A 14,154-nucleotide genomic window follows, 5' to 3' on the forward strand; every position below is an offset into this window, starting at 1 on the left:
GGTTTCCGAGATGATTATAAAAACGATATATTTAAACAAACTATTTTATAGTAACAGTACTATATCACACTACTCTGACAGCAAGTTGTTTAAATAAAAAGGTTACAAAGTATTTTCTGTATCGATGAAGATAATCTTTCCTCCTGAGTAGCCACCTGCTCCTGGAAGTTGAGCTGTCACTAGGAAGCAATTAAGAGTAATTAATATTAATATGAATGAATACACTTTATACAAATAAATATATAAATTAACTTGGGATTTATGCTGGTTGCAGTTCTTTAGTTAAGCTAGCAAAGAATCATGATCCTTTAGTTTCTAATCAGCATGTTATATTTTTATATTACTAAGCAATGGCAAAATTAAAGCATTCTGCCAGCAGAATAGTAATTCAACAGAGAATGTCAACATTTCTCACATGGGGAGATATTCACGAAAGATAGTTCTCCTAAAAAATAAAAATAGAATTTACTAACTTTCTTCCTACAAAAAATAATCACAAATATAATTTATGTTGTATAATCCATTTAATATTTTGATTAATTTTAGTCAAAATTTAAAATGCATTTTCTTTCTTATGTAGTGGTAGCTCATACTAAGGAATTATTTTACATTAAGTACATGCATTATTTCACTTATTTTTTCAAAACAACTGTAAATTTGGTACTATCATTATTCCTATTTTATTGATGGGGACAATTAGGAAGGTGAAGCAACTTGCCCAAGTCACACAGCTATTAATGGTAGAGTCAAGAATGAAGCCAGGTATTTTGGTTCCAGAACCCCTTTCTTACCCATTTTGCCATGCCCCTTGTACTTAAGTCAAAGAAATGCACAGTAATGTCTTTGTGCAAAAGGAGGTGTTTTACTTACTCTGTTTTAGAAAAATTTATTTTTAAGTCTGTCTTAGGGCTAACCTTACTCCATGGGATTCTAGGCCTCAATAGATTTTGTGACATTCTTGAAGATACAACATAGAAGATAGAATGGGAAAAATTGAGACAGTGAAACCCTCTCCCCACCAACACACTCATATACCCACTTACCTCATCCCTATTTCCATACAGGTGTACAGAGTGCAGCATATCACCTCAAACATCACACCTTCAAAGACTAGCTTTGGTATCTGTGTAACTATGGGCAGTTAACCTCTCTGAGATTTATTTTCCTTGTAAATCTGTTCACATTACATGAGATTATATAAAGTATCAGGCACGCCCTAACTGGTTTGACGCAGTGGATACCAGTGATGGCGAACCTTTTGAGCTCGGCGTGTCAGCATTTTGAAAAACCCTAACTTAACTCTGGTGCCGTGTCACATATAGAAATTTTTTTATATTTGCAACCATAGTAAAAAAAAGATTTATATTTTTGATATTTATTTTATATGTTTAAATGTAATTTAACAAAGAAAAATCAACCAAAAAAATGAGTTCGCGTGTCACCTCTGACACACGTGTCATAGGTTCGCCATCACGGGGATAGATTAATGGCCTGCGGACTGAAGGATCCCAGGTTTGATTCTGGTCAAGGGTGCAGCCTGGGTTTTTGGCTCATTCCCCAGTAGGGGGCGTGCAGGAGTCAGCCAATCAATGATTCTCTCTCATCATTGATGTTTCTCTCTCCCTCTCTAACCTCTTCCTTCCTCTCTAAAATCAATAAAAATATATTTAAAAATAAATAAACTAAGTATCAGGCACAAGTTAGTAAGTGATAGCTATGATTATTTTTGTTATTATTATTATTTGTTGTTGTTGTTAATCCTCACCAGAGGATATTTTTCCATTGATTTAGAGAGTGGAAGGGAGAGGGAGAGACACAGAGAGAAACATCGATGTGAGAGAGACACATCGAATGGTTACCTCTTGCAGGTGCCCTGACCAGGGCCAGGGATGGAGCCTGCAACTGTGGTATGTGCCCTTGACCATCATTGAACCCCGGGAGCCTTCAGTCCGAGGGCTGATGCTCTATCCACTGAGCCAAACTGGCTGGGGCTTTGTTATTACTGTTGTTATGTATCCTTACCACAGAGTGTATGAGAGAGCTGGGTTTTTCCAGTACGAAATTCTGTGAAAATATAGAAAACAAAAAACACATAGTTAATTTTTAGATATTTTCATAAATAATAAAACATGGCCTCAGAGTATAGTTTTCTTTTCCAAGTGTCAAATTTTACACATAAAGTACCACATCATGAATGGAATTTGCATATATGAATACCAGTAGTAAAAATAGCTTTTAAAGGTATTTTTTCACAGAATTGACTTTTAAAGATGAAGTTAAACAAAGTTTTCCTTAGAAATAGTCATATAAATGAGAGTTTAAGACCCTACCTACCATAGGAGAGCCTGGGGTTCTCCCACTGAACTGAGATCCTCAAAGGGGAACTGAAGTAGTCTCATACTGGTGGTATGCCCTAGCCACCAAAACAGCAAATTCTCTCTGGAGGAAAACTTGCCCTCTCACCACTTTCGGCCCACTGAACTCCCACAGATTAAAGTCAAGCAATGATCTCACAAATATCAATACATATACAAGACAATAAGCCACTAAGACTAAGTTAATAAGCCACTAAGACTAAGTTAATAAAAATAGAAATAATGAAAACCAGATATACTTTTCTAAGTCAACAAAAACATCAACTAAACAACATATTTAATTCCCCCAGGGCTGCAAGTACTGGAATTGTCAGGCATAGTATGTAACATAGTTATGTATGAATCGTTTTGAAGAAAAAATAGAGGATGTAAACAGGGAAGAGAAAATCTACTATGTTCACTCAACATGCATTTCTTAGAAATAAGATCTGTTTCATTATTCAACTATCTTTTGAAAGAATGCAAAAAAATTCTACTATCTTCTATAGAAGTCAGAGATGAAACAATGAAAAATGTCAGTAAGACCCATCTATTAATGTTGGAATATATTTTAATTATAGCATAGAATAATCCTGTATTATGAGAATTGATATTTAAACATAAGTTCTAAATTAGATATAATTTCCTATTGGTTGTTTATTTAATTATATACATATGTTTGTGTATATATATGTATATATGTATAATTTTTCCCCAATAACAAAATATTAAGGTTCTGCTTACCTCCAAAAGCTTCTGTGATTGCCATACTTTCAATTCCACCTCCTAGCAACTTACTGGATATAGAAAGCAAGCATTAGTAACAGGAACAGAAACAGAGAAATCAAGAAAGGAGAAAGCATTAATATCATTTCTTTCTATATCTATCTGTCTATCTATATCTATTCAACAGGAACAGGAATTCTTGGCTGAACAAATGGTACACCACCTGTTAAATTACAGGTTCTGCTGTGTGAAGGCTGGTGGATCAACAGAACAACTTGTAAGCCCTGCTGTTCTTATTTCTGGTACCAATAGGAAATGGGCATTATAAGCCTTATGTCTCAGTTCTGGTCTTTAGAGCTGAATTGGAGTTTGACTAAATAGTCTTGTTATTAACTGGGTTTTTTCATATTGTGCTGGAACTATGTTTCTAAAAATCAACTAACTATTCAATTTTTTAAAAATATACTGAGAAACATGAAAAGTAGATATTAAGAGAAAGGAAATGATAAGTTAAACTATTTTTTAAATGATTTTAAAATTTAGTTTAGCCTAATTTAAAAAATTAGGCTGATTCCAGAAACTATATATTTTTGCTCTGAAGTTCTTGTAAGAAATTTAATCATTTCCAGAAGTAGCTTAAAATTTATTTGCTACAGTTGCCTTTTGAAAAAAAACACACACAAAAAACTACTTCAAAAGAAGAAGCTATTTCTATTACCTTTGGTAGAAACAACAGCCAGATAGAGAAAAATAAATATAGTATTTCAAAGACTGTGCTTAGTGGTTATAAAATATATGAGATACACACTCAAATTCCTGGCTCCCAGTGGTGATATGGAAAACCATTTTCCTCTTCTCACTATACTCAAATGCAGTCAAGAATCCTGGCTCCTTCAGAAAGACAAAAAGGAAGGGTTTTAAAAGAGTATAAGATGATGGTTTTAATTTTAAATACTGCTGAAAACTATAGACTTGGTTATCAGGATTATTATTTGATATAAGGTAGAGTTCATTTGTCTTTGAAGACAGCACAAGGTCATGTTTAAGAATACAGGCTCTTGAGCCACCCTACCTAGGTTCAGTGGCCCCAAAAGCTCTACACAAAAGCTTGAATCAAAGCATATGTTTTTGCTTGGAGCCTGACAGCAGCATGGACCTCTCACTTTGTGGGCTCACTTACAAGGTATGGGTTTGGCTCAGCTGCCACAGTGAGCATATTCTTGGTCCTATCTATCTCAACTGTATACATCCATTGTCAGTCTTTTTCTAACCCAATGCTCTCTTATCAATTGGTCTAAACCAGGAGAAAGTAACTTCTTTGGTGCTGAGTGCATTGCAACAGCTATGATACATTTGAGAAGACAAAACAAAAATAAGGAGGAGGAATATAAAAAATAAAATAAAAAGGAGAAGAAAAGGCAGAGAAAAGGAAATATAAAGAGACAAAAAGGAAAGTTTGGTAAAAATAATTACCTTCATAGTGTTCTAGGTCTCTTAATCCTGCCTCAATCTTTCAGAAATTAATCGGGGAGAATAGTACACTATGATCTATAGTAACTTAAGAGTTCCACAATGGTTTCTAGTGTTCATAATGAAAAAGGCTACAGAAAGTCACAGAGCCCTTCTAAGCTAAAAACAACAAAGAATGGATTTTGCTTACAATAAGTTTGTTGGCTGCCTCTTTAATCTTGTCCACTTTTGCTTCTGAGAGCCCTTTGACATTGCATAGGGCTCTTCTTGTTGTCATTTGTATCCCTTTGATGGTACAGATTCCTACTGACTTCAGTTTTTTAATGTCAGCCACGTTCTGTAAATAAAAGAATAGAGCAGATTGATAAAATACCGGCCTGAAAAATTCCCATAGTATGTCATACACTTTTGTGTCCATCTCCTTCCACCGTGATGCCAATTTTATACAAGCAACCAGGTGGAACCCACCCACCATGTAGCCAAATGTTCTGGAAATACGAGTAGAACATACCCAGCACACGGCCAAATGTTCTGGCTGTGCCCTGATTTCCCAAGAATATTGGGACCATGGCAATGTAACAAGGAATTCAAAAGAAAAGTCTATTGGTAGAAAAGCTAGCTAATTTATCACACATTCACCCCCTCAGTTCAGCTCCTTCCTTCTACAAAACTTCATTACTAATATATTATTTTAATTTTTTAAGGATTTTCCCCCCCTCTACCCTTGGTGAATGCAAATAACTACATCACCAAAGGACCAGAATTTTCTCTTGCTCCTATTTTCTAAATCTAACCGAAAGAGATAAAATGTGAGGCTTCAAAAGATAATGTCACAGAAGTTTTCTATCAACTAATTGCTGTTGAAGTTCATTTAGTTTGTTATTTGCAGTCTGGATTTCTGTAAACATCATTTACTCTAACCATCTGACACAGAAGTGAATTTTCTGCTGATGAAGACAGTAGGTGCAGAGAGCTTGGAATACCTCCAGTTGAACCAGTGGTTCTCAAACGTGGGCAGTTTTGCCCCCTGGGGATACTGGACAAGGTCTGGACAAATTTTAGTTGTGCTACTGGATATAGTGAGTGGTTAGGAGCTAGGATGCTGCTAAACACCCTACAATGCATAGGACAGCTCCCCACAACAAAGAATCGCCCAGTCCCAAATGTTCAATAGGGTCAAGGCTGAGAAACCCTAAATTGGACAATTTCACATAGCATTAAAAAAAAATACTTACAATTCCATGTTTTTGTAACAGGTCAATGTCTTGAAACAAAGATTCCTAAAGGAGAGCAAACAGAAAAAAATGAAGTTTTGATTATTCATATTACATTGTTTAGCACCTTTTAAAGAGTTAATTCAATATTATGGTCACTCCAAATTCCTAAAATTCCACTTCTCCAGACAGAGGTACGATCAATAATACTTTTACAAGCACTTTGTTACATACTTAGAAGAGCTAACATCCAAAGAGGTAGAAAAATCTAACAGTTTTGTCATGGTCTAAGACAGTGATGGCGAACCTATGACACGCGTGTCAGAGGTGACACGCGAACTCATTTTTTTGGTTGATTTTTCTTTGTTAAATGGCACTTAAATATATAAAATAAATATCAAAAATATAAATCTTTGTTTTACTATGGTTGCAAACATCAAAAATTTCTATATGTGAAACGGCACCAGAGTTAAGTTAGGGTTTTTCAAAATGCAGACACGCCGAGCTCAAAAGGTTCGCCATCACTAGCCTAAGACCTTCACCCACAGGAATGGAACAACATTTAACCTATTTTAAAATATGTTTTCTCAACTTTCTTCCCCACCAGACCCTGCACTCCTTCCTCTGCTATGTGTTACTGGTATGCACAGGAACCAGTGTGGCCACACAGTGGTTGATTTATTGCAATTATCCCATGCCAGTTGCTAAGTAGCTAATCTTAGCACCCCTTGCTAAACAAGTTGTTACGTATTTGTAATATTGCCTCTCTCTAGAACTAGGTTTTATTTCTATTCAGTTTCTAAATATCATTGCTAACAGAGGGAACTTCATTTTTGTGGCATGACTGTCTGCATATCTTTCAATATTCTTGCCATACCTCATCATCTTGGAATCCTGGTTCCTCCAGCACAACTTGATCCTCCTTCATATTGAAAGGAGAGCAGCAGGAAAAAACAACAACACCCAATTCTGGGGAAATAAGAAATATGATTTAAGAAGTAGTCATAGATTATACAGTACACAATCCTTTGCCCAGAGGCCGCCTTGATTTTACTTCAAAGTCCAGAAGGATAATTAGAGAAACATTTAGTTTGGAATGGCTTGGCCGGCCGATATTCTTTCTGCTGAGCATGTGGCATTATCTCCTTCATGAGGATGTATGTGGGGTGGGGATTTGAGTTTCTTCTCTCTCTCCTCCAAACTGGTCATTTATTTTTATATCTTTTGATTTCCTTTAGCACAGCTAATTATGACTGTCTGACATCTTTTTTGTTATCTTGAAATGTTATCTAGAATTGCATACTGCTATTCAACCTTTCATGTTTAGGTTAATAACACTCTAAGAACTTTGACCTTGTGTCCTTCTTCCTGTATCCTCCCTGGCTCCTAGAACTTAGTCTACCCTCACTAGACAGATGTTATTTTCCTCAAAATATGAATACCTTTCTGCTAGTTAATTATGAATGGGCTCTCTTGTAACATGTATCTTTTTGCTTCATAGAAGATTAGGTGTATTTTGTATTTGCTAATTTTATGAAGATTTAAAATTACAGTGGCTACTCTCTCTCTATATATAAAAGGCTAATATGCAGTGTCCCCTTGGGAGTTGGATGGGGTTCGAGCACTTGCTATGACGTGCGCTGACCACCAGGGGGCGGCGCGGACGGAAGGCCCCCATCGGCCCTGATGGCTGGCCAGGCCTAGGGACCCCACCCATGCACAAATTCTGTGCATCGGGCCTGTGGTCGATAATAATAAAAGCATAATATGCTAATTAGACCAGGCAGCCTGACGACCTTCCGGATGTCCTTCTGGACAAAGCCAAAGTGTGCAGGCCGAGCATATGATAACATTAGGGCCAAGAAACAGAATCCAACAGCCATGTAACACTGTAGCTGTTGTTTTAAGACCTCAGGAATCTACAAGCCATGGCCGTATTTATTAGAATAAGATGTGGTCCTAGTAATTCCTTTTTTGGGGGTCTATTCCGTCTCCTGACTTAATACTAAGTCGGGGGTTGGGGCCTAGCAGAAAGGAACCAACCGCTGAGGTGTGGCTGCTGCCACCTACACCGCCCAGTCACCGAGGAAACGAGAGGCCGTGGACTGGGGTCTCCTGGACGCTGTCCCTCAGTTAATCATATACATTATTCCCCAAAGTTCCACAGACTGCCCTCCCGGACGAAAACAAAAATCACCCGTTTCTTCTCCCCCTGAAAAAACGAAAAGGCTGTTCTCGCTCCTTCTCAGGTAGCAAGTGAGGGACTGAACCGCAGGAGGGCTCCCAGGCGCCCAGGCGGCCGTGCGGGGAGCGCGGGGTGAGGGGAGCGCGGGGTGAGTTGCCCAGGCGGCCGTGCGGGGAGCGCGGGGTGAGGGGAGCGCCGGCCGGCACCCTCAGGCGCGGCCTGGCCCGCTTGGCGGACATTTTCCTGACCGATTCCCTCAGGAGGAGGCTGAGGGTCTGCAGGACGCAGGCCCGACCGGATTTAACATCGGAGGCTGGAAATCCCTCCCGGGGCGAGGGCCCTGCCACCGCCACCGAGCCTTAAGCACGGAGGAACCCAGGCGCCTTCCCTCAGATTCTTCACACGCGTCCGTTTTTGCTGCAAACCCCGCTCGTACCCACAGTCTTCGAGGTTCTTGAAGTGAATCCCTTCCGCCCCCCACGCGGGCTTCCCAGTCCGCAGGAATTCTGACTTGGAACCCGGACCCGGAGACTGGCGCCTCGCGCGTCGCCGACCAGGAGGTTGGGTTCCAACCGGCGGCAACTGGCACGCGGAGGATCCAGGGGGCGGGGCTGTGCGTGACGGGCGGGGCTGCTGCGCGCGGGGGCGGGACTGCGCGCGGGGGGCGGGGCTGCGCGCGGGGGCGGGGCTGCGCGCGGGGGGCGGGGCTGCGCGCGGGGGCGGGGCGGACCCAGGGGCACTGAGAGCATCCGTTGAAATCTGGAGGTGCTAGTACTGAGGCGGGCGCGGGGGTGGCGGGGGGGAGGCAGGCAGCTGTGAGAAAGAAGGCCCTAAGGTGGGGGCCGCCCGGGATGAAGAGACCCCTGCGGAGGGGACGCCAAGTGGCAGACCTCAAGGCGGAGGAGCGGTGCTGCGGGAGGTGGCTGCCTTTTCCTGCTCAGGACTGCGGTTAGGACGACGAATACGGGGCTCTTTTCCTCCTGCTCAAGACTTTTCTTTTCACTCCCAGTTGTTCATTCCTGGCACTGAGAACTGGCTTCACTATAACCGCAGGGTTTCCTAATGTCTCTTTCTTCTCTGTGACTCTCTCGCCACTTGCCACTCTCTAGCTTGCGAGTGAGGCACCCAAAGCCCATTCAGGATGTAGAGTAAGTTTTCTTCGCCTTAACTTGAAATTTAATTAATTAAAGGATAGCGCAATCTTTTCTTTTTCTTAAATATATTTGTATTAATTTCAGGGAGGAAGGGAGAGGGAGAGAGAGATAGAAACATCAATGATGAGAGAGAATCATGGGTCGGCTGCCTCCTGCACGCTCCCCACGGGGGATCCAGCCCACAACCTGGGCATGTGCCCTTGACCGGAATCGAACCTGGGACCCTTCAGTCCGCAGGTCGAAGCTCTATCCACTGAGCCAAACCGGCCAGGGCACAATCTTTTCTTTTTAGACGCTCACAGTGTCAGTTGTCAGTACATGCACTTTCCAGAGGAACATGAAAATCAGTCTCCAACCCCGGGCAGCTGCTCTCGGATGCCCTCTCCTGGAGGTGGGTGGAGGCTGTAGTCCCCTCCGTTATTAGCTTGTCCGGCTGCCACGGGATGGCACTCAGACAGGTCACCGGGTCATCCTCGTTTTCTGCAAAGCAGGCCTTCTAGGAAGTCATCATATTCTCTCTCGCACTCTCTGTGCGGATGCCACGGATTCCATGTGCACATTCTATCCGTTCTTTCTCAAAAGCATGGCACCGACATGGAGTTTGGGAGGCTGCTCAGCACTTTGGACCGCCGCCGGTACTGGCTGATATGCTGGCGACGCGAAGACCTGCCACAACGTTAACTTGAAATGTTAAATACACAACAGAAGCCAAACACAGTCTGGTCCAGCTTTTAAATAGAAATGTTAAGCCAGCTTTCATGTCAGCAGAGCTTTCTCTTAAATGCTGACTATTGAGGAGAGAGAGTCATGAAACATTTGAAAGAGCATCTGTTGAGGTGGAGGCTGTGATGTGTCTTGGCTGAATATCTGTACAAACAGTTTTTGGGTTCAAGACCCAGTACAGGGCGACCCTTATTCTTCAGTGTCTGGACCATTTTGCTGGAACCAATAGCAAACAAATCCCCACAACAGCAGTTGTCATTTTGTAGGGCATGGCTCCCCTCCCCCAGGGTGATTGTCTAAAGAGCTAACAAATGGCTCTCCAAAACCTGTTGTTTTCCAGAAACATCGCCTGTCGTCCATGCCGAATTGAAATTCATGCTCATTGTTGGGATGAACTGGATAGTGACAATAGGCGTTCACTTTGAGGACTCACCTAAAATAATTATAGCGATTTCTGAGCAACTTGTTACATGGAGACATCAACTGTACAGAAGAGCTGCAAAGAGCGCAGCAAGAGGATTTAGGGAAGTAGAACATATGTAGTTTGGTGTAGTGACAGCTGGGAGAGAGAAATGCTCATAATATTTGAAGGTTGTGTGCAGTACACTTAAAGAAACTGAAAGGAGCCTGTAATAAATTTGTGAAGTGAGGATAAAAATCTTGTTTGAATATGATATTGATGGTTATATAAAACTTTTAAATGTTTTAATGTTTTAATCTTGTTTCAATATGATATTGATGGTTATATAAAACTTTTAAATGTTTAAATAAATAAACGTGTTATTTTTTAAAAATATTTTTATTGATTTCAGAGAGGAAGGGAGAGGAGAAAGAGTGATAGAAACATCAATGATGAGAGTGAATCATGATGGCTGCCTCCTGCACACCCCCTGCTGGGAGTTGAGCCCGCAATCCTGGGCATGTGCCCTTGACTGGAATCGAACCCAGGACCCTTCAGTTCACAGGCCAACACTCTATCTACTGAGCCAAACCAGGTAGGGCAAAACCCCGTGGTAATTAAAATTCATTCTGATGCCATTCAAATCAGAAAAAAAGATGTCTTCCATATCAGATAAAAATTCTGAATATTGTGGTGACATTTCAAATCAGTGGGGAAGTGATGAGTCCAATGAATGTTGGTGGAACAACTAGGTAGTCATCTGGAAGGAAAATAAATTTGGAACCATACTTCACACCTTGTACCAGAATAAATTCCAGATGGAGCAAGAAATTAAATCTGAACAGTAAAATAATGAAAGTGCTAGATATAGAGGCAGGGCAATCCAGAACTTTTTTGTCAATTAGTAATTGTATCACTTAGTTTTTACAGTTTCTCAAATCCTTCAGCAAGGCAACAAATTCTCCATAAAATTAAAAAGTTTTCTGTCGTTTTTATGATATTCTAAGAAAAACAACAACAGGCAGTGGGATTACAGTTAAGATCTGAATTTTAAACCATTACACCTTATTGCCCCTCTGTGGACAACCACCTTATAATCAACAGATGCATATGATTCCTCAAACTGATGCCTATAGATATATAATCTTAGAGTTTAAAGAGCTCAAATTTGAGAAATCCTCTAGTAGAGAACTAAAGAATGAAGGGTCATCCTGAAAAAAAGAATTTCACTGGGTACATCTCCCCTTACACATATTTAATTCATTCAAAAGATTGTCAGATTCTGTACTAGGTATTGGGTGCTAGGAATTCAACAAACAAGATACAAACCCTAGTTGGGGCCACAGAGGAGTATACAGGCAAATACAGTAATACACATATATATCAGTCATTTGGGGCTTTCTCATTTATTTAGGTTTATTTCCAAGTTTGAAAAACTCCAAAGTTGGCACGTAGCTACCTAAACAGGCATGCGCATGACAGTTTATATAAGCACCATTTATTAAACACATGGCTCAGCTCTCTGCTGGAAATGGAGATGGAGACAGATCTGTTCTTAAGAAGGCACAAATCTCATAGGGAAGATAGATACAGAAACAGATAATCACATGCAGGGCAAGATAAGACCGGAGTTGAACCCGGGACCCTTCAGGCTGCAGGCTGATGCTCTATCCACTGAGCCAAACCAGCTAGGGCTGAGACTGGGTCTTTATTCATCTCTGTTTCCACAGTGACAAATGCAGGCATGGCACTGAATAGACACCTACTGAATGTTTGCTCAACCTCTCCAAGCCCCAGTGTCCTCCTAGGAGAAATGGAGGTAACAGTACCATCTCGGGGGTGGGGTGAGGGGCACAGGAGGAGTAACAGAGATAATGTTTAAAAACACTTTAACAGAGCACTCAGCACATAGTAGGTGCTCAATAAAATGATGTCTCCTATGATTACTATGGTACATAATAATATTATATATTCCATGGTGTCATTAAAAACAAGTGAATCAAAAAATTAGTAAGTAAATGCATGAATGAATGAATGAATGGAGGTGAATTAACTTCACTTTACATCTTGACTTTGGCCCAGGGTAGGAGTGAACTTTAATATTCTTTTTCCCACGACTGGGAATGACTAGATGTGCTGAAGTATTATTTTTTGTTTGTCTTGTTTCTGTTTTAGATTAAGCCCATGTGCAGGCTTCATCCCGAAAGTTCTCCCAGTTCTTGGCCAAGGATTCCTCCAGATTGGCCAGAAGGTTAGGGGCTGTCTTTTTCTGCATTGCTTTCGACTTGCTCATTTCTCTGTGGCTGAACCATAAAGACACAAATGGAAACAGATTAACACTTGGAGTGGGGGAAACGAGTTAAAGTCGGCTCGCGTGAATTGCGCGTACTCCGCGGGAGCCGTCTTAACTCGGTTCATAGATTTGCGGTGGAGTGCGGGAAACGTGTAAACTCGGGCCGATTGTAACTGCGTATTACCAAATATTTGTTTGTTTGCCGTTCACAAAGATACCTACCTGCGTATGCGAACCGTTTCATACCCATTGGGGTAATAGGTATCATAAAAATCCCTTGTAAGTAGAGAACACTTTATGGCACTAAATAATTGCCCGCGCCAGCTTATATTTTGGCGGGAAATTCACCCCACACCGGAGTGTTAAAAGCCAGTGTGATCTAGAGAATGAAGAAGGGAATCCCCAGGATGACATAAACAGCTAGAAACCAACCGCCCAGAGGGAAGCAGGTCAGAAGGTGAGGCTGATTGACGATGCAAGCATGTCAAACTCGCGGCCAGCGGGCCGCATGCCTTGTTTAAGTTTGACGTGCTTGAATTGTAAAGTGTCTGAATGTACTGGGAGGAGATTTATGCAACCAAGTGGAATTTGGAGATAAATTACGATTAAGTACATAAGAAAAAAAAAGGGGGAGAAAACAGGCAGATTAAAAAAGAGAGAGACTTGGTTCCAGGGATAGCAAATAGTTTTGCAAGAAAAGAAAAATAACCATAGTACACTCAGTGGCTCATGGCAATGGTATTGATGGTATAATAAAGCTGATTAATGAGCCCACAGCAGAAACACATTGGGAGGGTGGGAGATGGGAAGTGTGTGCGTGTGAGAGAGAGCCCTGTCCTCACCTTTCCTAGTGAGAACTCGATAAAGCCTAACACCGAAAAATCAAGGAGCAGAGCAGCATGGAATTAAGACGTAAAAAGGAAATCAAATACTAAAATAATCTGTTAAGAAAGTGGAAAGTATTGTTTGTGGGGAATGGGAAGGGGTCCAGGGGAGTGCAATTTTTTGGAACAAGCTTTGTAGAACTATTAAATAGCACTTATGTTTACTCTGCATCAGGCACTATTCTGTTTTAAAAATTTTAACCAGTTTAATCCTCCTAACAACTTTATGCTGTACATACCGTTATCATCATCATTTTACAAATGTGCTGAATCCCTACTATGTGCTGCCACGTGAGCAGGCGCAGGTTATTCAATGCTGAATGAGACAAAGTGTCTGAGCTTGGGAGACTTACAGTACAGAGAGGAAGACAGACACAGACTACAAAACAGGTAGTGATGCCTGAGCTGGGCTTTAAGGGTCAGGTAAGAATTAGCCAGTTAAAAACAGTGTCTATACCAGTGATGGCGAACCTATGACACGCATGTCAGAGGTGACACGTGAACTCATTTTTTGGTTGATTTTTGTTAAATGGCATTTAAATATATGAAATAAATATCAAAAATATAAATCAACCCCCTGGCAATGGGCAAGGAGACACCTGATTGGTGGTGTTGCTCTTATATCAGTCAGGGGCAAAGCAGATGTACAGTCCTCAGTTCATCCTAGCTTGATGCCTGTGTCGGTGGCCAGAGCTGTTTCATGCCTGAGGCACATAAAAAATTTTTTTAAAAAATATATCTAAATCTAAAT

At 41.0% G+C, this 14,154-nt stretch overlaps 1 protein-coding gene and 1 pseudogene across 4 annotated transcripts in view; one reads left to right on the top strand and one right to left on the bottom strand.

Annotated features, from left to right (window-relative positions):
* Positions 1 to 10,706: 10,706 nt before the first annotated feature.
* FAM227A (family with sequence similarity 227 member A) overlaps positions 10,707 to 14,154 on the bottom strand; it is a 58,025-nt gene continuing 54,577 nt past the window's right edge. For 3 of the 4 annotated variants that reach the window (XM_070411126.1, XM_070411125.1, XM_070411128.1), the window contains one exon: positions 10,707 to 12,529. In XM_070411126.1, coding sequence (XP_070267227.1) covers positions 12,403 to 12,529 — 127 coding nt within the window. In that variant the 3' untranslated portion in view covers positions 10,707 to 12,402. The remainder of the gene's footprint in view (positions 12,530 to 14,154) is intronic. The other variant, XM_070411127.1, reaches the window with a different exon arrangement.
* On the top strand, positions 13,976 to 14,120 carry LOC139007906 (small nucleolar RNA SNORA48; annotated as a pseudogene).

The sequence above is a fragment of the Myotis yumanensis genome, unplaced genomic scaffold (genome assembly GCF_028538775.1).
Source record: "Myotis yumanensis isolate MYYU_CA2020_CCGP unplaced genomic scaffold, mMyoYum1.0.hap1 SCAF_3, whole genome shotgun sequence".
Lineage (NCBI taxonomy): Eukaryota > Metazoa > Chordata > Mammalia > Chiroptera > Vespertilionidae > Myotis > Myotis yumanensis.